Source organism: Garra rufa, chromosome 20 (assembly GCF_049309525.1).
Source record: "Garra rufa chromosome 20, GarRuf1.0, whole genome shotgun sequence".
NCBI lineage: Eukaryota > Metazoa > Chordata > Actinopteri > Cypriniformes > Cyprinidae > Garra > Garra rufa.
In genome coordinates this window covers 5,089,405-5,113,851 of record NC_133380.1, presented here as the reverse complement: position 1 = coordinate 5,113,851, position 24,447 = coordinate 5,089,405, and the positions used below count along the sequence as shown (strand labels likewise).

The window sequence follows — 24,447 nt, the reverse complement described above, 5'->3', positions numbered from 1 at the left end:
CATTAAGAAATTAAGTAAAGTTCATGTTCCATGAAGATTTTTTGTAAAATTCCTACTGTAAACGTATCAAAATGTAATTTTTGATTTGTAATATGCATTGTTAAGAACCTAATTTGGACAACTTTAAAGGTGATTTTCTCAGTCTTTTTGATTTTTTTGCGTCCTCAGATTCCAGATTTTCAAATAGATGTATCTCAGCCAAATATTATCCTATCCTAACAAACCATACATCAATAGAAAGCGTATTTATTGAGCTTTCATATGATGTATAAATTTTGTCAGATTTCTCAGTTTTGTCAAATTTAACCTTATGACTGGTTTTGTGGTCCAGGGTCACATAAGGTCTCTTATTTGGAGCACATTATAAATGATATGTAAGGTTTGAATGGTGTTTCATGCATGATCTCTTACCAGGAACATGTTCTTCTGCAAATCTGATGGACACGATGTAGGTTCCCGGTTCAGTAGGACAATATGAGACGCCACAAGTGCCATCCTCCATGTCTTCTGTCTGTATGTCCACCTTACTGGGACCCTCAATGGACAACGCCAAACCACCATAACCTATGAACACAGTTATGAGATTAATATAGATTAAATGCATCATACCATCAACATTCATTTAGAATGCATGAGAAATAAATGCAGTCTTGATCACACAAGACCTACTGTGACAAGTTTACTAATGTGCGATATATATTAAGGACTAATTGTATAAATATTTGAGGTTCTTTGGGTAAGTGGGAAATAATTTGCCGCTGTGGTACCAATTACCAATTTTTTCTCTCTCATTTCCAGCTTTGCACAACCTGTTTGGATTATATTCTTAGCAATTAAGTGGATTTGAGAGCTTGAGAAAACATCATTAAGGACCAGACGTTTGGCAGACGTGGTTTATTTAGTGCTTATGCAGCTCGGTTAGGCGAGTTAGACAGTTAGGAAGAAACACCTGCTCTGAATTGAAGTCATTTTCTATATTTAACATGAATGTATTTGGTATAAAGGAAAAAATGTGAGAGGAAGCACTTATTCTGTAAAATGGGGCTTATAACATCAGATCAAGCCTCTTTTTTGTGGGAAACGTTTATATAATTTGCTTTTGGGAAAGAGATTAATATGCAGTTACTAGATTTGGTTGGTTGGTTAATAAACCAAGTAAAAAAATCTTGAGGTGGGACTAGAAAGTTAAAAAAAGAAGAAATTGCTATATTACTATTATAAAAAATAGTAATAGTTGATATTAAATTAAAAACAAAAACAACAACATTAAATAAAATATTAGTAAATAAATATAATACAAAAATCTAATTGCATAGTAATTATGAAAAATATTTTATTCGATAAACAAAAAATAAAATGATTGAACTATTAAATTTTTTTTAAATACTTATCAACTTAATTATATTTTCATTATTACTTAATATATTATATATTAAATAAATCAAACACTAACAACATTAATTAGTAAATAGAATCATAATAAAATAAATTGGATTATGAAAAATATTTTTTATTCAATAAACAAAAATAATGAAAGGGTTAAACTACAAAAAACAGTTAAATAAATAAAATACATAAACTATTATAAAAATAAAAAGTTGATAATGTTAAACAACAACATTAAACAAAAAATTAGTAAATAAATCCAATTAGATTGTAATTATGAAAATTCAATAAACAACAAAAAATAAAGTATTCAACTATTAAAAAAAAACAGTTAAATAAAACACTTGTCAACTCAATTATATTACTATTATAAAAAACTAGCAATATGTAATCAATTAAAAAAACAACATTAACTAGAATTAATTTTAGTAAATAAATTATAATTCTAAAAAATTTGATAATTAAGAACAATAATTATGAAAACGAATTATTCAAAACAACAAAAAATAAAGGTATTAGTTAAAGTATAATGTATTTATTAAATAAATTACTTATAAACTAAACGATAATAATAATAATGATTATTTCTACAAAGTAATAGTAAATATTAATTTAAAACAAAAAAATTGGATAGTAATTCAAACAACAAAGTAGTATCAAAGTAATAAACTATCATAATTATAAAAAAATCATTATAAAGCAAATCATAATTATAAAAAAAGGGACAGTAATAAACTAATAAAAAATAATAATAATATAATAAAATAATTTAATAAATAATCAATATATAGTCAAATAAACACATCAATAGAATAGCTACTATAAAAATATAATTAAATAAAATACAACTGAAAAAACAACTGAATTTAATTACTTTAGCACTTTTTAAACAAAATAATGAAATAGATCATATACAGTCATAAATCATACATAATTAAAATAGCTACTTTAAAAACGATTAAACAAAATGATCAAAATGCTGACTATGACTAAAAGCGTTTTCTCACCAGCTTCTCTTGTGTCCACCACGAAGTCAGCCATCTCGAATGTGCGTCCCTCCACCAAACCCTGACCGAAGACCTTAACTCTGCTGGCATCTCCGATCTCAGACTGGACCACCATGATTGTGATGGGGCTGTTAGCGACGTGTTGGCCGTTCTTCTTGATGCTCACCAGGTGCTCTCCAACTTCTCTTGGGATGAAGGAAATGCCTGAAGAGAAAATGATGGTGTTATCAAAACCAAACACACAGTAAGCAGAAAGAGCTAGTGTTCATCTTGAAAACCCACCGATGTGGTTGTTGGGCTGCCTCTTGAGCAAACAGGGCTCATCGCGACCAGACGGGGCTTTGATGCTTGCGCTGAGAAGACTGAGATCCGTCTCGTTGATATCCAGAGAGAAATCTGCAGCGGAGCCCAGCTTCACCTGAGACTTCCTCTTATTGTCCTCTGCACGGAATAAAAAACAAAACAAACAAATGTCAAGACCATACTGGAGTACTATACCCTCATCATAAAGGCAAGTTCCTTTACTACACAGAGGAAAACTGTATAAAAAAAAAAATAAAAAATAAAATGGAACATTTTATGTAATAGTAAAATACTGTTAAATTAGAGTTTTTGGAAGTGAAAAAAGTAATGAAACCGCTTTATATATTAAAACATGTCTAATAAAGAAAGAATAATAAATAATATGGCTATTATTATAACCTACCTATTATTAAAATGACTAATAATAATAATAATAAATACACATAAAAAGATAAGATATTGAATAAAAGATTAATAACTATTATTATTGTTGTTATTAAATAAAATTAATATTTTTTAAATAAATAAGAAAAATTGTTTAATAAAGAAGAAATGGACATTGTTATTAAATAAAAACAAATTATTATAAACAATTATTAAATACAAATTAAAAGTTAAGTTATTGGATGAAAGATTAATAAATAAACTATTATTAACAGTAAATAAAATAAATTATTAAATTAAGAAAAAATACTTAAAGATGAAAGTAATCGAATGAATGAAAATAAGGAAAAAGCTATGAATAATAATAATATAAACATCACAAATAAAAATAGCTATTATTATTAAAAAATAATAATTATGAAATAACTATATAAATAAAATAGGATGATAACTAATAGTAATTGAATGCATGAAAAAGATGGGGAAAAGGTATTTTTTATAATAATAAAAAATATCTATTATGGAATAATATAAAAATGTGAACATTATTAAATATAACAGCTATTATTAAAAAATATATAAATAAAATAGAATGATTATAATAGTAGTAGAATGAATAAAAAAGAAAACTCATTTGTACTCATTACAAATCATTAATCTTATGAAATAATAATAATTATAAAATAATAATTTTAATAAATCACAACTATTATAAATATAATAAATCAGTATATATTGCATTATTTGTGTTGTGTTACATGGTGTTTTGTATTTATCTTCAATATATAAAAAAGTTTGTGATAGTCTTTGATCCATCATGCGTCTTTCTCTTTAACACACCATCTTTTTTTGTGTTTGTCAGCATTTAATAAAAAAAATAAATTATATACTAATTCAGTACGAATCTAATGGTACAAAAACATTAACTTTTTCCTTGTAAATGTAAGTTAAATCTGTAAAATCTAAAATGTTCCTACTTGCTCAGGATCTGGTCACATCCGACTTTTCCTTTTCTTATTTTTTAAAAACTAAATACCAGATTTTTTTAAACCGTGTACCTGTGATCCTGGCCGTGAAGGGGCTTCCTGCGATGTGTTTGTCGTTATATCTGACGAGTATATTGTAATCTCCAGGCAGCGTGGGCAGGTATGAAACAGTACAAGTGCCGTCTTTGTTGTCCACACAGTTGATGTCAGCCTTGGATGGACCTTCAATGGCCAAATCAAGGCCGCCTGATACAAAACACCACATGTTTTCTTAGCAGAACGTTTTCAGATAAATGCTAAAGCAGCAGGAGCGTGACTCGTAAATACACACCCTCAGACGCATCTTCAGTGTAGATGGTGAACATAGCGGTTTTATGGGCGGTCCCGTAGACCAGACCTGGTCCGTATGCAGTCACATTAGGACTGTTAGCGTTGTTGACGTAGAACTGCAGAGGACTCTCTGATAAGAAAAAACAAACAAGCATTGAATACAAGGACAGAAAACGCACATACAGTACAACAGAATGGAAACATTATGAGGCAAAGCAGGTGCAGAACACAAGATGTTTGGAAAATTATAAATTACTCTGAGAGCTATTTTTGTCCTGAAATGCATTATTTGTTGTTTATATAAAATAAAAAACAGAAACAGAATAAAGGAAATGAGTGAACTTCACTCCCCATTAAAAAAAAAAATCTTTAAGCATACTTAAAAGAAACAAATTTAAATTATAACAATTAATATATTATTGTTGTCGTTGTTATTATTATTATTATTAAATAATGACTTTTTTCCCCCTTTTAATTTTGAGGTTAAGAATTATCTGCACAGTTTGTGCGATGAACAGAAATCTGGAGTAATATTATTAATATTATTATTAATAAATGATCATAATATATATTTTTAATTGATATAAAATACAGTTAAGTTATAAAGTTATCAGGATATAAATATAATAGGCTGTACTGTTGTATACATGTGTATAATTTTAATGCAATGAATATTAAATATTATTTTTAGTATTATATGTGACCCTGGACCACAAAACCAGTCTTAAGTCGCTGGGGTATATTTGTAGCAATAGCCAAAAATACATTGTATGGGTCAAAATTATAGATTTTTCTTTTATGCCAAAAATCATTAGGAAATTAAGTAAAGATCATGTTCCATGAAGATGTTGGTAAAATTCCTACTATAAATATATCAAAATGTAATTTTTGATTAGTAATATGCATCAAGAACTTAATTTAGAGAACTTTAAAAAGGTGATTTTCACAGTATTTAGATTTTTTTGCACCCTCGGATTCCAGATTTTCAAATATTTTCCAAATATTGTCCTATCCTAACAAACCATACATCAATAAAAAGCTTCTTTATTGAGCTTTCATATGTTGCATACATCTCAGTTTTGTAAAATTTAACCTTATGACTGGTTTTGTGGTCCAGGGTCACATATTATTATAAATCTTTATCTTTTAAAATATCTTTATATTTATTTTTATGGCATTGTGATATTTCCACAAAGTTGTCTTTTAAATAAAGTATAAAGCCCCACCCCCACAAAAAAAAAAAAAAAAAAATAATAATAATAAGAAAAAAGGAAAAAAGAAACCGCAATTTACAATTTTAAAACTTCACAAAAAACAACATATTTCACCCCAAAATAGAAATGTATATATTTTTTAAATTAGGAGGGAAAATTAAGCATACTTAAAATAATAAACTTACATTTAAATTATAATAATAATAATTCATTTATTATTATCGTTGTTGATGTTACCATTTTATTAGTATTATTTATTAAATAATGACGGTTTTCCCTTTAAAAAATAGAAATAAAAATTACTAACACAAAGGTGCCTTTAAAAAAAATAAAGTATACTTATAAAACAATTTAAATACATTTTATAAACAGACCCACCCCTACCAATAAATAAATAATTTTAAAAAAGAAAATAAACTGCCTTTTTCAGCAGAAAGTTATAATTTCAATCATTAAAAAAATAAAATCACTTTAAAATTTATTTTAACATCTTTGACCCCTGTATCATTTTACTAATACAATTAAGTATTGCGTGTGTTGTATTGCTGTCACTGATGGTTATTTATGACAAAAAAATAAAATAAAAAAATAAATAAATAAAAAGTAAAATCGAGTAGTAGTAAAAAGAAAATTAAAAAATAAACATGCAGAACTATACAAATATACCAGCTCATTGTTAATGCTAACATATTGTCATGTAGGCACTCCTAACAGAATGATTCAACTCTATAAACACGTTCTTCCTGCCTTATATGGAGAAATAAAGCCATCGGATGACACTAAACTCTCACATTCATGTGATATTGACTGAGGTTTGTGATGGCACTGGACCAGCGACTGGAAAACATGAAACTCCAGCCATAAAACAAGCACCTACATGAGGATCTGCAGCAACACAAGAGCTCCTCTCAGATTCCTCACAGCTGAAGTCACCCATGAGATCTTTCACCACGCTGAATAAATCAGCACCACTCATTTTCTGCATCCGCCCTCAGTCAACCTGCATCTATTGAAAGGTGAAGCCTCCTCAACCTTCACCTAAACGCTCCCATGCAGCTCTGGGACCGAACCGAAGGCCTTAAAGCAAATCCTGACAGCTCATTCATCACAGTGTACTGTGTGACTCACGCTTATGCACCATTGTTCCAGTAGCAGGTTATAAAGGGTTAGTTCACTGAAAAATTAAAACCCTGTCGTTTACTTATGCCACTCTGAACCTATATCACTTTCTATCTTAAGCACAAAATCAGATCAACGTCCAAGCTCTTTTCTGTTCAACAAAAGGTCAACATATGCTTTCATAATATGGAAAACTGCAGCAAAATTACTTTAACACATACGGGTTGAAGGTGAGCAAATGACAAATGTTATTTTTGTATGAAATATTTCATAAAAAGAAAAAATTATGTATAGAAAATTAAAGTTTTTTGTATTGTGTATACCACCAGAAAGTTATACTTTAAAAATAATTGAAATAAACTATACTTGTAAAACATGCTATAAAAAAAACCCCCAATGAAAACAAAATCAAGCTTTTTTATTAACACTTTTTTGGTGGTATTTTTGTAAAAAAAATTTAGCATTGTGATATACTACCAAGTTATTCTAATAAAATATTTTAAATATCTTTTAATGAATTTATTTAAATTAAGTAATTAATTGAAATTATACAGTGACAAACATCCAGTTAGAGCTTTAAAATAATTTATTTTTAAAACTGTTCAATTATTATAAAAAGTATATAATTGTATTATAAAATAATGACAGAAAAAAAATATATATACATTCTTTTGAAAAAAAAATCAAAAAAATTAATAAATAATAATAATAATAAAAGATTTTTAGGCATATTAAAGCATATTCCCATTAACATTTATTTTTGCATTGTGATATACTACCAAGTTATTCTTTTACAATAATTTAAATATTTTTTAATGAATTTATATTATTATAATTTATTTATTTAATTATACAGTGACATACTTCCAAAGTTAGTTTTAAAATGATTTAATTTTTAAAATAGTTTAATTATTATAAAAATATATAATTATATTATACATTTTTTTTTTTTGCATTGTGTTACATGACCATTTAGGGTGAAATAACAAATTATATCAAAATTGTATTTTAAAGTATTTATATTAAGTTAACAGTTTATATGTTATTATTATTAATAATAATAATAATAATAATAATAATAATAATAATAATAATAAACAGCAGTTTTGTTGTTTGTGTTATGAAAGGATTGTGTGTGGACTCTGACCTGGGATGTGCGACCCGTTGTATTTAATGTGCATTTCGTGGAGTCCAGCCTCCGTGGGCGCGAATTTCACCGTGACCGTCCCGTCTTTGTTGTCAATGATCTCAGGCTGGGCGGTTTTACCTGACGGCATGTGAACCTCACCTGAAAGACAAACATTTAAGAGTTTAGATTATGGTTTTTGAACAAATATCAATGCTGAATTACAGGTCATGACTTGTAGTAGATTTCGCAAACTGGAAAATATCTTATATGGCAAAAAAATAAATGACAACTATCATTATATTTACCCCCCCCCCCACACACACACAATTTATTTTTCAATTTTATTTAAGAACATTTTGGCATTTTAATTACATTTCTAAATCTTAAAAAGTTAATCTAATTAGGCTATAAATATTAATGGCAGTATTGTTGTATATATGTACAGAATGTAATTTAAAATATTTCAAATGATAACTAAAATGATTAATTATTTTGTGTGTTGTGTTGCTATCATTGTTGGTTATGATTTATGGAAAAGGTATATTTACAAAACAAACAAATATAATAATAATAATATTTACATAATACAACTACCAGAATTGAAACATTTCTAACAAATTTCATTATGTGAAAAAAATCAAATATACATTATATAAATATAATATATAAAATGTATATTTATTAGTATTAACATGTCATGCCAGTATTTCTTGAGTGCCTTGAAGAATGAAGATAATAAAAATATTATAAAAATACAAATGAACAAATTTCATTAAAAATGTGAAAAAAGGTAACATTATATGACTAACACATTACATAAAAATGGACATTTATTAGTATTAAACAGTATTCAACAAATATCATTAACATAACTTGAAATAAATTAGATAAATCACACATTATTAAAAAAAATGACATTTATTAGCATTAATAATTGTATTGCCTTTATGATGATGATAAAATCATTAATATTTTTGTGTTGTTTTGCTGTCACTATTGGTTATTGTTTATGGTAATTAAAACAAAAAACAAAACAAAAAAAACAAATACCAATATGGAAACAGTTTAACAAATAACATTGTGGAAAAAAAAAGAAATGCATATTATATTAATATTATAAATATGTTATATAAAAATTTACATTTATAAGTCTTAATACTTCATGGCAGCATTTATTACATTGCCTTTATGATTATGATAAAAATGAAATAATAGTTTTTTCTTATTTATTGTTATTTTTATTATTTTTTTGTGTTGTCTTCTGGTCACTGTTGGTTAGTGTCATTTATGGCAAATCAAACAAATAAAAAAATAATTCTTTAAAATAAATATTTAACAAAATTACATAAAATGAAATGCATAATATCACTTTATATTAGAATAGCCATTTATTAGTATTAATACTTCATGGCAGGATTTATTGTACTGCCTATTATGTTAATAAATAAAAGGTATGGACATATTTCTGAGGTTTATATTTCATTAATTTTGAAATTTGTGGAATGGGGGCTTAATTAACATGAAAATTATTTTACAATGCAAAAAAAAAAAAAAAAAAAAAAAAAAATATTGTTCAAGATTTTCTTGCATTTATAATATATAAAGATAAAATATGACCCATCTGCACACATCTGCTGTTCATGTGTAAAAAAACCTGTTAAGAAACTGATTAATTTGTCTTAAATTTAGGTTACAAGCAATGGTTTTGTGCAACCAGCCCCAGGTGTCTTCAGCAATGTCTCACCTGTGATTTCTCCCTTTCTAAAGGTAAAGGGAATCACCATATCGAAAGGTCTGTACCCCGTCCCGTTCACACTGTTAGCAGGAATATACGTGCCATCTGTAACCTGTGAGGCAGAAATCTGAGTAAATGAGAGCGGACAACACACATTCATCCGTTACAACGGCCTGTCAAACATTTCCACGTTTAGTCAGTCTGTGCAATCCATTCTGAAAGTGAGAGTGCTGTGGACAAGAAAAGACATTAACAGCCCAGTGATTCAGCCACAGCAGAAGACAAACGTGTGTTAGACACGAAACGGTGGAAGACGGAGAATCGGCCCCCAGCACACCTGACAAAGCAAAGCATGCCTGGAAAAAAACAAAAATCCCCAGAACCATCGTAAACATCTGAGAAATGAGAACAATAGTGTGCATAGGAGGAAACATGTTGAGACATCTAATACAGATAAACCACACCAGGAAGATGCATCACTGATAACTGACACTTTCTGCTTTTCCCTATTATTTAACCTGGAGCAAATGAGGTAATCACTATGACGAGACTTCAAATACATCAATAAATACTGACAAAAAACAACAAAATTAGTCAACTCTAATTAAAATTTGTGTTTGCTTAAATTTTAGGTCAAATAAAAAGTTTGGCGTTGGTTTCAAAGTTTTAAAAGTTTCTTCTGCTCACCAAAGCTGCATTTATTTGATCAAAAATACAGTCAAAATAAAATATTAAAATTTCAACACTTCTATTTCATAACATTATAAAACGAAATTTATTTCTGCTATCAAAGCCGATTTTCAGCATTATTACTTCAGTGTCACATGATCTGTCAGAAATCATTTTAATATGCAGATTTATTATTTCTTGAATAAATTTGATTTAAGGTTTTTTAATAAAAAGTTTGAAAAAAAAGAGACTTTATTTTATTAAAGACGTTTTGTAATCTTTGACTATAAAGAACAAATAAAATCAGACTATTAAAAAAAAAATCAATAGCAGTATTGTATATAAGTGCAGAATTTTATTAGTAAAATTGTTTATTTATTATTTATGTTGTGTTGCTATCACTGTTTTTTAGTTTATGAATAAATAAATAAAAACTACCAAAATCTCAATACCATAATGTGAAAATTAAAATGTATATTATTTAAATTAAATAAGTAAAATGTATATTTATTAGTATTAATACTCCAAGGTGTTAATACTTAATACTCCTATGCTGATGATAATAATAATAATAATTATAATAATAATAATAATAAAATACTTTTTTGTGTGTTGTGTTGCAGTCACTGTTGATTATTGCGTATGGCAAATCAATAAAAAAAAACTAAATAAATATTAAATACTAAAAAAAAAAAAAAAAAAAAAAAACTACCAGTACTGAAACTTTCCACTAAATACCATTACCATAATGTGAAAATAAAAATATATATTATATAATATCTAAAATAAATATTAGTAATTACACTCCCTGACAGTATTTCTTGTACTGCCCTGATGATAATAATAAAAAAAAAAAATTGTGTGGTGTTGCCATCCCCGTTGATTGTGGATGGTAAATCAATAAAAAAAAAAAAAAATAATATATATATATTAGGGCCGGGACTCGATTAAAAAAATTAATCTAATTAATTAGAGGCTTTGTAATTAATTAATCGAAATTAATCGCATTTTAATCGCATATAAATATTTGACCTGAGAACAGTGAGAAGTAAGTTTTTTCATATGGATTTTTAGTATACCATTGAATAATGACTGAATACATAAACTGAAGCAACAAAATATTGTTTATTTTTGTTCAACCAAGTCCAACAGACCAGTGCAATATTGCCATTAAGTGTAGCAATAGGATACAGTGTTTCCCATAACGAAAACATTTATTTCAGTGAAAAAATAAATCCAAAACTCTCTATTTTAACATTTTGAACAATAGGGCTTTACAATCTTTTGCTATTTGTTTTTTTTAAGAAATTCTTGTGTTTTAATTTTTCTCATAATAAAATGAAAGCATAAACATTTATTTATTTTTAATCAAATGAAAAATAAACCTTTTTAATTTTTGGCAAACAAACAGATGTTTGCTGTTAAAATCAATAAATAATAATTTAACATTTAAATAATAATCGTAGTATTTTTTTCCACAATTAAGTGGTTAATCTTGTTGTTATATTTATTTTTTTATCATATATATTGTTTTTTGTCAATTATTTACTAGGAATATTGTTCTGTTTCATGTTAAACCGTACTTTTATTTTGACAGGTTGCCGTGAAGTTTCTGTGTGTAAAGTATGATATGATGCTAGTTTTCTCAAATGAAACAGTAAAAGTGACACTGACAGTAGCTTTGGAGATTGAGTCTATCTGTTCATGTGAGATGCAAATGCCAAAAATTAACGGGAGCATCACGCGTGCAGTAAAAAAAAAAAAAAACGCGTCTCTGCCATTCTAACATACAGAGGCAAACGGTACATGCAGGATTCATATTAAAACGGTCTTTTTGTATTTCAGTTTTTACAGACACTAGTCCATATCGCGATTTGAATTAAGTGACAGACGAACTTTTGATTTATCAATCCAAAAATCGATGAATTTACGTGCCATTCCGCGCTATAGTAAATTTGGTTTTTCTGAATGGAGTCCGTGATCCAGTCCGTGTTTTCACGGAGGAGACATTGTGAACGTGCCCCCCTAAGATAATGGTAGGGGAAACACTGGGATATTTAGAAATATACTAGCCTACATTTCAGAAATTCAGGTACCCTATAGACCTTTTTCCTGAGTAAACGATGAGCGCCGCCATTACGAATTCTAACGTCAGATTGAATGCTTTTCTGTTCCGGTTTCCATAGGAACCCGTTCAAATAGCGTCCATCTGTTTTTAATGTAGCTACCTTCCGCTGCTTCGTGTCATCTACACACTCAAGTGAGGCACAGACAAATGACGGTCATTGCGACATTGCCAAGTGATGGCGCTATGGAGCCATGTGCTTTTTAAAAACATTTTAATAGGTTTAACATTAGTTTATTAGCTCGGAATATACCCTAATTTGACTAGAAACAATGCAGACCGGAAATGCAAAGCATTCTTTCAGTTAAGAGTCGGACTTACTTCCCTGTTCAGGAAAAAGGTCTATAGGTAGGTAGACCTTCTGTAAAAGCATTGAGGTGATACCTGAGGCTCGATGTGCTGCGGTGATATGCGCATTCCTCTGTCTAAACGCTAGTTGGTGCTCCAGTATAATCGGTCCGCTGAAACTCATCCAGTGAGAAACGTTCCGCGGTACAAAATTAAGTGCGATTAAAATGCGTTAAAAAAATTTAACGCGTTATTTTTGTGTAATTAATTAATCTAAATTAACGCGTTAAAGTCCCGGCCCTAATATATATATATATATATATATATATATATATATATAAAGTAAAACAAAAAACTACCAGTACTGAAATATTTCAAGCAAATATTAAATTTTTTTAATTAAATAAAAAAAAAAAATTATATTTGATTTTTCAAGTTATATATTATATGAATAAAATGATTCATTAGTAATATTTCATGGCTGGATTTATTGTATTGCCCATTCATAATTTTAATAAACACAATTTTAAAAATAATTTTAAGGTTTATTTTTCATTATAGTAATGAGAATTTGTGGAAAGTGGGCTTAGTTTACACAAATACTTATAACATAAAAAAGAAAATCTGTTGCAACATTATATACATCTTTACTGTCACTTTTGATTCATTTAATGCACTCTTGCAGGATAAACGCATTAATCTCTTCAATTTTTTTTTAACAGTAGTGTGTATTTTTAAAGCATTTCACAGATCTGCTTTGTGGTTTTGGAAACGTCTTCTCCTAAACCTTATGAATACAACTAATTCAGGGCAGCAGAAGAGTGCATAATAGTTCTTCACATCCTGAGGTTAATGTCATAATGACCAATTTAAAACTAGCGCCCGCTCCAAACAAAACTATACCAGTCTAAACAACCAGGCGTAGAGTTTCCCTCTGCTTCTGTCATCAATGAAACACACCAGAGGGGAAACCAGAGCGTGTTCAATACAAATCAACGAGAGAGAGAGGAAATAAAGAGCGATGAGTAACAATTCCAACCATTTCCTGCAAAAAATGACGCATGAGTGGTCAAAAATGAAGAGGAAGTGAACAGAAACCAAATTAAATGAAAAATAGAAGGTCAAGAAAAGAGTGACCGACAAAAAAGCAAACATCAGGACAGAGAGGTGACCGGCTGGAAGCTGGCGTTCAGTGCAAAGGCTGGAAAAGAGTGAAGGGTGAGATGTGTGTCTTTGTACCCAGGGCTGGAAGCCGACTCCTGGTGCAGCCTTTTGCTGTTGGACTGACTGCTGCTGCATCACGGGAACTTCATCTGTGGCCTGAGAAATGATGATATGTATGGATGCATGAGGAACACAAAGAAACACACTTGAATGCACACGGAAAATTGTGCCAAAGCTGTTGTAAATTTGTTGTTGCGGGGTTAACAAAACTCCATGTGTTAAATACAAAAGATATAAATGTGTTAACAGTATAACTATAACAAACTCATACAGTTTACGTAAACATCCACTTTTGCACCACTTGCAGAAATGCTAGAAAATGCATGGTTGCACGATTTGGAGAAAAATCTAATTGCAAGGTTTGTCAAAAATTGTGATTGTAATAATTTAAAAAGGCCCAAAATTGTGATTTATAATCATGACTATGAAATACATAATGCAGCTCTACACAAAATATATGACTTTGCATTTCTAAATTGTACTTTTTAAATGAATCATTTTTTTATTTTACAGTAAACCATAGCAATATTTTTACTCCAGAAACTGTAATTTAGTAATTTTATCAATATTAATAAAAGTAATTTATAGCATGATATAGTAAGATTTATTTTATAATTAGCATTAATTTTGTGATCCAAAACTTATTTACCAATAATATTTTAATATCATTGTGATACAAAATGTATTGAGATTATTATTATATAAAGCTTATTTACCAATATTTATTATTTTTAATAATTTTGTGATGTAAAAACTTTAATTTACCAACATATTATTATTGTGATATAAAACATATTTACCAAATATTATTACCATTGTGATATAAAGCTTATTTACAAATATGTATTAATTTTCAGATAAAACTTTAATTTACTAATAATATTATTGTTATTAAAACCATTCAAACTAATTGTTATACACTTTAAAATAAAATAAATTATACTACTAATGATACTTGTATTTAATGGTTTAATATAGAAATATTATTAATAAACTAATAAAATAAATTATTATTATTATTATTATTATTATTAATTGTGATATACAACTTATTTACCAATATTTATGATTACTATTATTAATAAATCATAATACTTTTCCAGTAATTATAATTAATCACTATTATTAATTTGTGATATAAAATATTTACCAATAATATTACTATTATTATAATATAAAACTTATTTACCAATAATATTCATTAATTGCTACAAAACTTAAATTTACTAATGTTTATTATTAATAATTTTGTGATATAAAACGTATTTACCAATAATAATAATTACCAATATTATTACAATATAAAACTAATTTACAAATATTTATTATTAGTATTGTGATATTGTATTTTTACCCACAATTTCTATTAATAATAGTCAAACAAAATAAGAAATATTACTACTGTAATATATGTAAATAAAATAAAACATTAAAGATATTAATAATCATAAATAATAATAAGACATATTAAATTTACAGTAAACTATTATCATTTCAATTTTAATACTTTCTAGCTGCCTTAAAAAGTGCATGCGCTTTTAATTGTGTTATGAATTACACTTGAGACGATCCGGAACACCACACCACATGAAATCGAGCTTGCATTGCTAGAAGCGTTTGCGTGTATATTTCAGACCCAAATCAAAACCTTCCCATAACGTCATGAGATATGAAAGCACTAATAAAATGAGTGCGATCATTTGTCTTGATAATGCAAAGGAACTACATCTTAATACAGGAAGACCCCATACGAGCAGAAACAATGAACTCCAGATGAGGATAAGTTGACACAAAGCGCTGAACCTTTCAAACCGGGCCGTATCTATTCCAGCTCCTTAAAAAAAGCCCTCTTCAATATGGTTCCCCTTAAGAGCTGATGTTATCAGCGTATGCTTCTCACCATGACTTTGAAGGGGCTCCTGGGGATGTTCTCCCCTCCGAAGCGCACGTAAATCACATACGTCCCGGGTTTAGGAGCCGTGTAGAAGATGTCAAAGGTCCCGTCCTCGTTCTCGATGACTTCAGCTTCCACCTCAGTGCCGTCCGGAGTGACCACGATGCAGGAGACCTTGCCTTTTCCTGCTCCTTTAGTGTTCACCACAAAACCCACCTCCTCCCCGATGCCGATGGTCGGCCCGATGCCAGGTCCTGCAGGACAGATATGAGTGATCGCATTGGTGAAGATTTGCTACAGGACTGTTTTTGGAGATTTGCCCTCCATTACAGCATTGTTTCCTTTTGGTGTGTTTTCAATTTGGAAATCTGATATTGCTTTAAAAAGCTTTTAAAGTGGTTGTAAGGTTGTTTTTATCCCACGTATGTGATTCAGTTTGGTTAGGTTGGTCTAGATTTATAAATGCAAATAGTTATTAGTAACAATCAGCACAAATTAGTATTTAAAATAGGACTGAAAATTTAAAATAAATCTGTTCAAACTAAAATACACTTCCAAAAAAAATTTATTATAATTTTCAGTTATTCAGGCTAAAATAAAATAAAATAAATAAGGCTAAAAGCAAAATTTAAATGTAGAATTTTAAAATTTTTGAAAATGTAAATACAAATAAAAGATTTTTTTTTTTGAATTTTAAAAAAAGTATTAAAAAGTATAGTTATTCAGCAGAAAATAGAAATAAAAATAAGACTGAATGTAAAACCCAATCTTTCTGTTCAAACTAAAATGCATTTCCAAAAAGTAAACGCAATCCAAAAAAAAAAAAAAAATACAAATAATAATAATTATTTCAAAGTTATTCAGGCTAAAATAAAATAAAAATTGTAAATTTTGAAAGTTCAAATACAAATATAAGATTAAAATATATTTAAAAAAAAAAGTAACAAATATTAAATAAAATGTAAACTTTTCATAAAATATAATATACATGTTAGACAGAATATTAATAAGATTTGAAATCATATTTGACATTAAATATAAAAAAACAGTGTATATAAATATGAAATAAAATACTCTAATCAAATGAAAAATTAATATAAAAAGATAAGCAAATATAATAAATATTTTTAAATAATAAAATTGAATTAAAATTAAAAATCAATTTATATTTATCCATTTAATTAAAATTAATTTTAGAAAATTTTAAAACAAATATAATCCAAAAAACGAATATAATTTTAAAGTATTAAAAAGTAAATAAAAATTACATTAGATACTAATATTATATAAATACACACAATATATTTAATTATATACTTTTTATATCATAAAATTAGATTTACATGAATATAATATTTTATATATAATGCATTGAAATTTAAATATAAAAAATATATATTTTCTAATAAAATAAATAAGAAATAAATAAAAAAAATATTTTAAATTAATTAAAATATTGAATATAATAAATATTGAATTATAATATAAATATACATTGGCTGTGTGTCCAAACAAAGGCTAAGAAACCCCAGATGATTGCAGACGTACCTGTAACTGTGCACTTGCTGGCGTCTCCTGAAGTGGTCGCTCTCACTCTATATGGAGAAGTTGGGATCTCGTCTCCGCCGTACTTAATCACAATAGTGTAACGGCCCACTTTATCCGGCACATAAGACACTTTATAGGTTCCATCGCGGTTGTCCTGAATGTTGGCTTTCTTGGGTTTACCATCCTGATCCTGAAACACATAAAAACCGCATGAAACACCGACAGGACCTCCAACCTACTGAACAGATCAGCGAGACTCTGAGGTCCACAAATGAACCAAGAAACTGTTTACAATCACTGTAAATGACACTGAGAGGAGCTTCATCAATAAGAAACAGGACAGGAGGAGGAAAAGGTTCAATTTCCCTCTGGATTTCCTGCTGCAGTTTGGCTTTTATGAGATGTCCATTTATCTCATTGTTGGCCTACCGCTTCGGTCTCAGTGAATGGATTTAGAGCTTGAAACGCAATACAAATGGAAAAATATAATCTAATCCCAGATCACCGGAGCAGTAACTTCTCAAAAGATAAAATAACACGCTGCATCCAAAAGAAAGACGTATGAACAATAAATGTTGCAATATGCTACCATGTGATACTTGCAGATCCTCATTCATCTTTTCTATTGCAGGTCAAATACAAATCTGATTTTCAGTCTGCTGGTCTACTTTAAATTAATTATTATTATGTATATAAAAAAAAAAAAAAAAAAAAAAAAAAAAACATTTATTGATAATAAAAAAAATATATATAAATATATATAAAAGCTAATATCTATTGTAAAAATAAAATACAATTTAAATATATATAAAAAAATCTAAATGTTACAAATCTTTCAAAAAAATTCATAAACTGAATCCAACTACTATAATCAAATTAGTTTTATATACTATACAAGTTAGGATATTAATTTTAATACTACTACTATTAAATTAAAACTAAATATATATTTTAAATAACCATAACATCTAAAATGCTTCTTTCTAAAAAAATAATAATAATTTAAACTATAAAGTAACAATATTTTAATTATATATTTTAAATTATATTTTATAAAAATATAAAATACAATAAATCATTCTAACTAATGGGCTAACTAATCTGATAATTTTATAAAAAAATATACCATATAATGTTACAATATGAACTTTAAAATACTACTACTACTATTATTAAAACAATATATTATAATTACAATATATTTTAACTATATACTTTAAAATGTTTACCTTTATAAAATATACTATGAAATATCTTAAAATATAAAGTAATACAATATATTAATTTAAAATGCTTATCTGCATGGAAATATACTACATAAAACATTACAACTATAACTATGTAACTATTACATAGACTATTATTTTAAATTAATATGATATAATATTTTAATTGAAATGCTTCTTTAGAGTAACATAACATAACATAACATAACAACTGGTCAAAAGTTTGAAATAAGTTTTTTGTTTTTGTTTTTGAAAGAAGTTACTGGAGCAGTAACTTAACATAAAATAACAAGAGAAAGATACTCTGCTACTATGTAATACTCCAGATACTCATTAATCATTTCCACTACAATTCAAAAACTAAATCCATGTGATTTTACAGTCTGTTGGCCAACTGAAAACATTTGAATCTACTTCAGAAAAACACATTAATTATAATCAGACATATTGAAACGTTAATCCGTTTCTTCAAACCACAAGAGGAGGCCGAGACTGAAGATGTCAGGACTCACGGTAATCTGCACAGACAGCTGGCCCTCGCCCGCTTCCTTGGCGTCGATGGTGAACTCCACAGGGAAGCTGGCGGAGAGGCCGGTGGTCAGGCCGGGTCCGCTGGCACGCACCTTACTGGCATCATGAGTGGGTTGAACGCGCAGCTTGAACGGACTAAAAGACATTTGAAGGATTGGTTTGATCTAGTGAACAGTAGCGCTCACAGCAGGTGAGTATAGAGCGAGTCAATCTGACATGATTACCTGCGTGGAATTTCCTCATCTGCGTATTTGACTGCGACGGAGTACGAGCCCTCCACAGACGGCGTGTAGGCCACTGTGTGCGTGCCGTCACCGTTATCTCTGACTTCAACTGGTTCGGCAACACCTGCAAACAACAAGCCGGTTATATGTGATTGATCTGCCAAAAACAAATTTACAAAATGATAACTGCTACCGATCTTAGTAAATTAAACATGCAATACGAGAATGATAAAGCAGTGCAGTCCTATTAGAAAAATGTTGCATAAGTTTAATAAAAAAAAAACAACAGTATATGCTGTGCAGTAAATAAATAAATAAATAAAGTTCTAGTAGTGTTTTAGAATTGAATTCAGAACAAAAATGAATAAATCAAAACAAATAAATTAATTAATGTTTAAGTATATAATGTGCAGTATACTAGTACTTAATTCAGGGAAAAATTAATAAAAATAAATCAAAATTAAAGTATATGCAGTGCAGTATGCTAGTATTAAAAATCAATCTAAATCTAAATAACTGAACAAAAATTAATAAATCAAAACAAATAAATTAGTAAATGTTTAAGTATATACTGTGTGGTATACTAGTACTTAATTCAGAAAAAAATAAATATAAATCAAAATTAATGTATATGCAGTGCAGTATGCTAGTATTAAAAATCAATTCTAAATTATTAAACAAATGTACGCTAGTATTTAATTCAGAACATAAAATAATATATATACACAGAACAAAAATGAATAAATAAATAAAAATTAATGAATTAATAATATAGGTATACAGTGTGCAGTATGCTAGCATTTAATTCAGAACAATACCTATCAAATTAATAAATAAATTCATTCAACATTTAAAAAAATAGATAAAAATAAAAATTGTAAATAAACAAATAAATGCTTAAGTATATACTTTGCAGTATGGTAGTATTTAATTCAAAACAAACAAAAAAATCAATATAAACAAAAATAAATTAAGTAATTTCAGAACAAAATAAAACAGTCCAATTAACATTTAAATGAATTTAGCCAATTTATTATCTACATATATGCTCTGCAGTATGCATATAACTCAGAATAAAATAAGTGCATGTTTAAGTATATACTGTGAGGTATGCTATTTAATTTAAAGCAACGCAAAAAAAATGCATGAAGAAATTAATGAATATTAACAAAAAAAAAAAAAAAAAAAGTTTATAATTCAGAAAAAACTATGCCCAAAATAAATAAATACATTTCTCTGCAGTAGGGCTGGGCGATTTGGCCTAAAATCAAAATCTCGATTAATTGAACATTTTAACCCGATTACGATTAATGATCGATTTTATTCATTAATAAAATTATATTTAATTATATTTAAATAATATTTATTTTTTTGCCCTCATATTTCACTGACAAGTTTTGTACAGTAAATATGCTCACATATTACAAGTGAGAGATTTTTGAATGAAGGGTGCACACACCATCTACTATCTATGATTATTTATTGAACATCAGTGTTTAACAACTGAAATTAAAGCACACATTGCTTAAAACGAAAAGTCTAATTTTTCTTAAATTAGTGAAAATAAATAACTTGCACTTTTGGAAACAAAATAAATTTATAAAATAATAATAAATATTAAAAGTAGAAAATAAGCAGTATGTCTTCTAAATAAAATTACTCTTGTATATCCTGTAAATACTTTTTACTGTATAAATACTGCTTAAGCTCTCCATCGACATGTCGGAGGAATAACGCAACGTAACAGAGCGGGGTCACCTGACTCCACATGCAGTAATGTTTTTAAAGGGAAAGTAATTTAAATAATTGACCTGGAAAAATTTGATCGATTATAGGTTCTGAATGTCGATTTCGATTACTTTTCGATTAATCGCCCAGCCCTACTCTGCAGTATAACAAAGTAAAAAATTTAAAAAATATATTACGAAGAAAAAATATATATGCTGTATACTGTGTGTACGGCTAATATTTAATTCAGATAAAAAATAAAAAAGCATTAATCCCCTAAATAAAAAATAAATTAAAAATCTTAGTAATGCACAATCCTCATGTAAATGCGTTTTTACCTTTAGGTCCAGTCACGGCCACAGACAGAGGAGCGACACCAGCTTTACTGCAGTCCACAGTGAAGGATTGTGGGATTTTAGCTCTCACTCCAGAACCGACACCAGGCCCAGAGATCTTCACCTTACTGGAGTCAACAATATCCTTCACCGGCACCTTGAACGGGCTTCCTATGACACAAAGATAAAAACTGACGACGAGTCCACGCATGCTAATGCAATTCAACCAGAGCCATCATAAGATAAAGAGGGATAAATAAGATTAACGCCAAAGACACAGGAAGAAGAGAAGATGGACAAAATAAGTCAAAGATGACAAGATCTTGATATATTTTGGTTTGCATAAACAGGCTGCCACAAACATACATTTTATTCATTGCTATGCAGTTTCTTATGTATCCCAAGTGAGATTTTGTTTCCACAAGCCTGTAGTCTGATAACTCAACTCCTCTAAAGTATCGCTCTTGCAGCTTCTATAGACGTGATTTAAACAATCTGGAAGCGGCATTCATGTGGGAGATTCGTACTATGTGGTCTTGGCCTGGTGAATGTTTTCAATGAAACACGAGCTCATAATGTCCAGCAGTGAGAATGCGGTAGCCGCTCTCCTCAGTTACACGAGATCTAGTTTCCCGGGTGTAATAATAATGAAAACAAATTTGCGGCATAATTCAAGAGGTTTCGCAAGGTTGAAACTGGGACTCTGGTTAAAAACATGTCAAGCTGCATCTCTCAAAGCTGCAGTAATGCTTTCTTCAGGACTGTAAGTAATGCATAGCAAAACAAAACAAAACAATGCAGTTTAACAAACCGGGAATGTGTTGTCCTCCATAGGTGATGTTGACGTCATACAGACCAGGCACATATGGGGTGTATTCCACATTACAGCTGCCATCTTTGTTATCTTTGCAGGACATTTTCGATTCGGATGGACCTTCTACAGTTATTCCCAATCCACCAATACCAGCTCCTCTGTATGGATCAAAAGATGGTTGGTTAGTCGGTCTCAAAGAGTCATATTCATGTTCTCGATAGTATACAGGACAAGATGTACAGTAGCATTCAAATGTTTGAATTTGGTACTTTAATTCAGAACAAACCCTAAAAAAGCAAAAAAGAGAAGTATTTGATGGATAAAATTGCATAAAATTAAGTAAACAAACTAATAAAATGTTATATAAAACAAAATGCATAAAAATAAGTAAACAAACATGTACAGTATGCTAGTACTTAAGAAAAAGTAAAACAAAAATAAATGAAAGACAAATGAACATAAATACATAATATTCAAGCAAATACTTTAAAATATTTATGTACTGTGCAGTATACCATTCAAACTATGCAAAATAAATAAATAAATTTAATTAAAATGATAGAAGTTGCGTAAATGCAGTAAAAACAGTGAAAGCTGTAATATTGTATAGTATTACAATAAAATTCAAAAATTAAAATTCAAATATTAGTGTATTTTCAGTGTCAAGATACTATTATAGTTTTTATTTTTAATTAGTATTTATTTTTATATTTTCTGTTTTCGTTTTATTTAGTTTTTAAGTTTTAGCAATTTATAAATTAAGTCTTTTTTTGTATTTTTACTTTCTATATTACTTATTGTATTGCATTTCACATTTTCATTTATTTCAACTAAAATATGTTTATAAATTAAGGTAAGATTTTTTAAATATAATTTTTTTTTTTATTTCAGTTAAATCTTATTTTTATTTTGGTTAAAGTTTTTTTATTTCAACTAGAATACAGCTTATTTAAATTAGCTGTTTTCTGTGAATATATGTTAAAATGTAATTTATTCCTGTGATCAAAGCTGAATTTTCAGCATCATTACTGCAGTCTTCAGTGTCACATGATCCTTCAGAAATCATTCTAATATGCTGATTTGCTGCTCAAGAAACATTACTATTATCAATGTTGAAAACAGTTGCGCTGCCATTTTACGTTTTACTTTTCAGGATTCTTTAAATGAACAAAGTTCAAAAGAACAGCATGTTTTCGAAATAGAAATCTTTTGTGATATTATAAATGTCTCCAGTGTCACTTGATCAATTTAATTTAATAAGAATAATACTGACCCCAAACTTTTGAATTATAGTATCAATATCATAACAGCTCCACTAAATGACTTAATGTAATATCTCAAGCTCTTTAACCTAGTGATGATGGAGAACTTGTTGGGTTTGTCGGTCAGTGCTCCTTCCAGACCCGGGCCCTTGGCCTGCACACGTGAGGGGTCGCAGCCCTCGCCCACCCCGACCTGGAACGGACTCTTTGGAACCGGAGTCTCATCGTACAGAACCTCCACACTGTGGACTCCTGTGTGGAGCAGACAAAAAAAAAAAAAAAAAAAAAAGACAATCACACTTAGCTTCTAAGAAAGAAAAACAATGGTTTCTCCTGTAGCAGCTTGCCGTGGTTCTGCTGAGAATGAGTTTGTCACCTCATAAATCTGGCTAAATTATCTGTATTTTCTGCCAAGCTTTATTGTTGTTCTTCAAAATACACAAGTGCAAGATGAAACCTGTAGTGCTCCTGGAGCTCAAACAGTAGAGCAAGATGTCAGGGTTTGATTCTCAGGGAAAACATGAAATGATAAAATGTATAGCTTGCATGGAAGGAAAGTTGTTTTGGATAAACGTGCCAGCGCAAAAATCTAAATGTGAAGAAAATTAGATATGTTTGGCTGGCCATGCCATTAACTTAAGTTAATATTTAATTAATCTGTGAGCAAGTAAGTAAATCAATTAAATCAACAAAGATTTTAACACAAATAAATAAAATCAGATTGTATATATATTTTTATTAAATAAATATTAATAAAAAACTGGATTGCCCAGGAAATCATAAAATAAAATAAACAGGATTAAATTACAAACAAGGAAACACAGGATTTTAAATCAAGAATAAATAGGATCATATAAAAATAAATATGAATTTTCCAGGAATAAAAAAAATAAATAATAGAATAAACAAAATAAACAGGATCATCTAGGCCATTCAATTTGATCTAGAAAAAAAAAAAAAAAAAAGTAAAAAATAACAATAAAAAG

General features: G+C 28.6%; 1 protein-coding gene across 1 annotated transcript in view; it reads right to left on the bottom strand.

Moving 5' to 3' along the window:
- flnba (filamin B a) overlaps positions 1-24,447 on the bottom strand; it is a 179,594-nt gene that overhangs the window by 9,161 nt on the left and 145,986 nt on the right. Inside the window, exons 41-55 of the mRNA XM_073826377.1 lie at positions 23,551-23,713; positions 22,197-22,357; positions 21,389-21,556; positions 19,323-19,446; positions 19,080-19,233; positions 17,342-17,531; positions 15,800-16,047; positions 13,915-13,995; positions 9,603-9,705; positions 7,877-8,017; positions 4,398-4,526; positions 4,139-4,312; positions 2,676-2,834; positions 2,394-2,597; positions 412-564 (exon numbers count right to left, since the gene is read on the bottom strand). Coding sequence (XP_073682478.1) covers positions 412-564; positions 2,394-2,597; positions 2,676-2,834; positions 4,139-4,312; positions 4,398-4,526; positions 7,877-8,017; positions 9,603-9,705; positions 13,915-13,995; positions 15,800-16,047; positions 17,342-17,531; positions 19,080-19,233; positions 19,323-19,446; positions 21,389-21,556; positions 22,197-22,357; positions 23,551-23,713 — 2,352 coding nt within the window. The remainder of the gene's footprint in view (positions 1-411; positions 565-2,393; positions 2,598-2,675; positions 2,835-4,138; positions 4,313-4,397; positions 4,527-7,876; positions 8,018-9,602; positions 9,706-13,914; positions 13,996-15,799; positions 16,048-17,341; positions 17,532-19,079; positions 19,234-19,322; positions 19,447-21,388; positions 21,557-22,196; positions 22,358-23,550; positions 23,714-24,447) is intronic.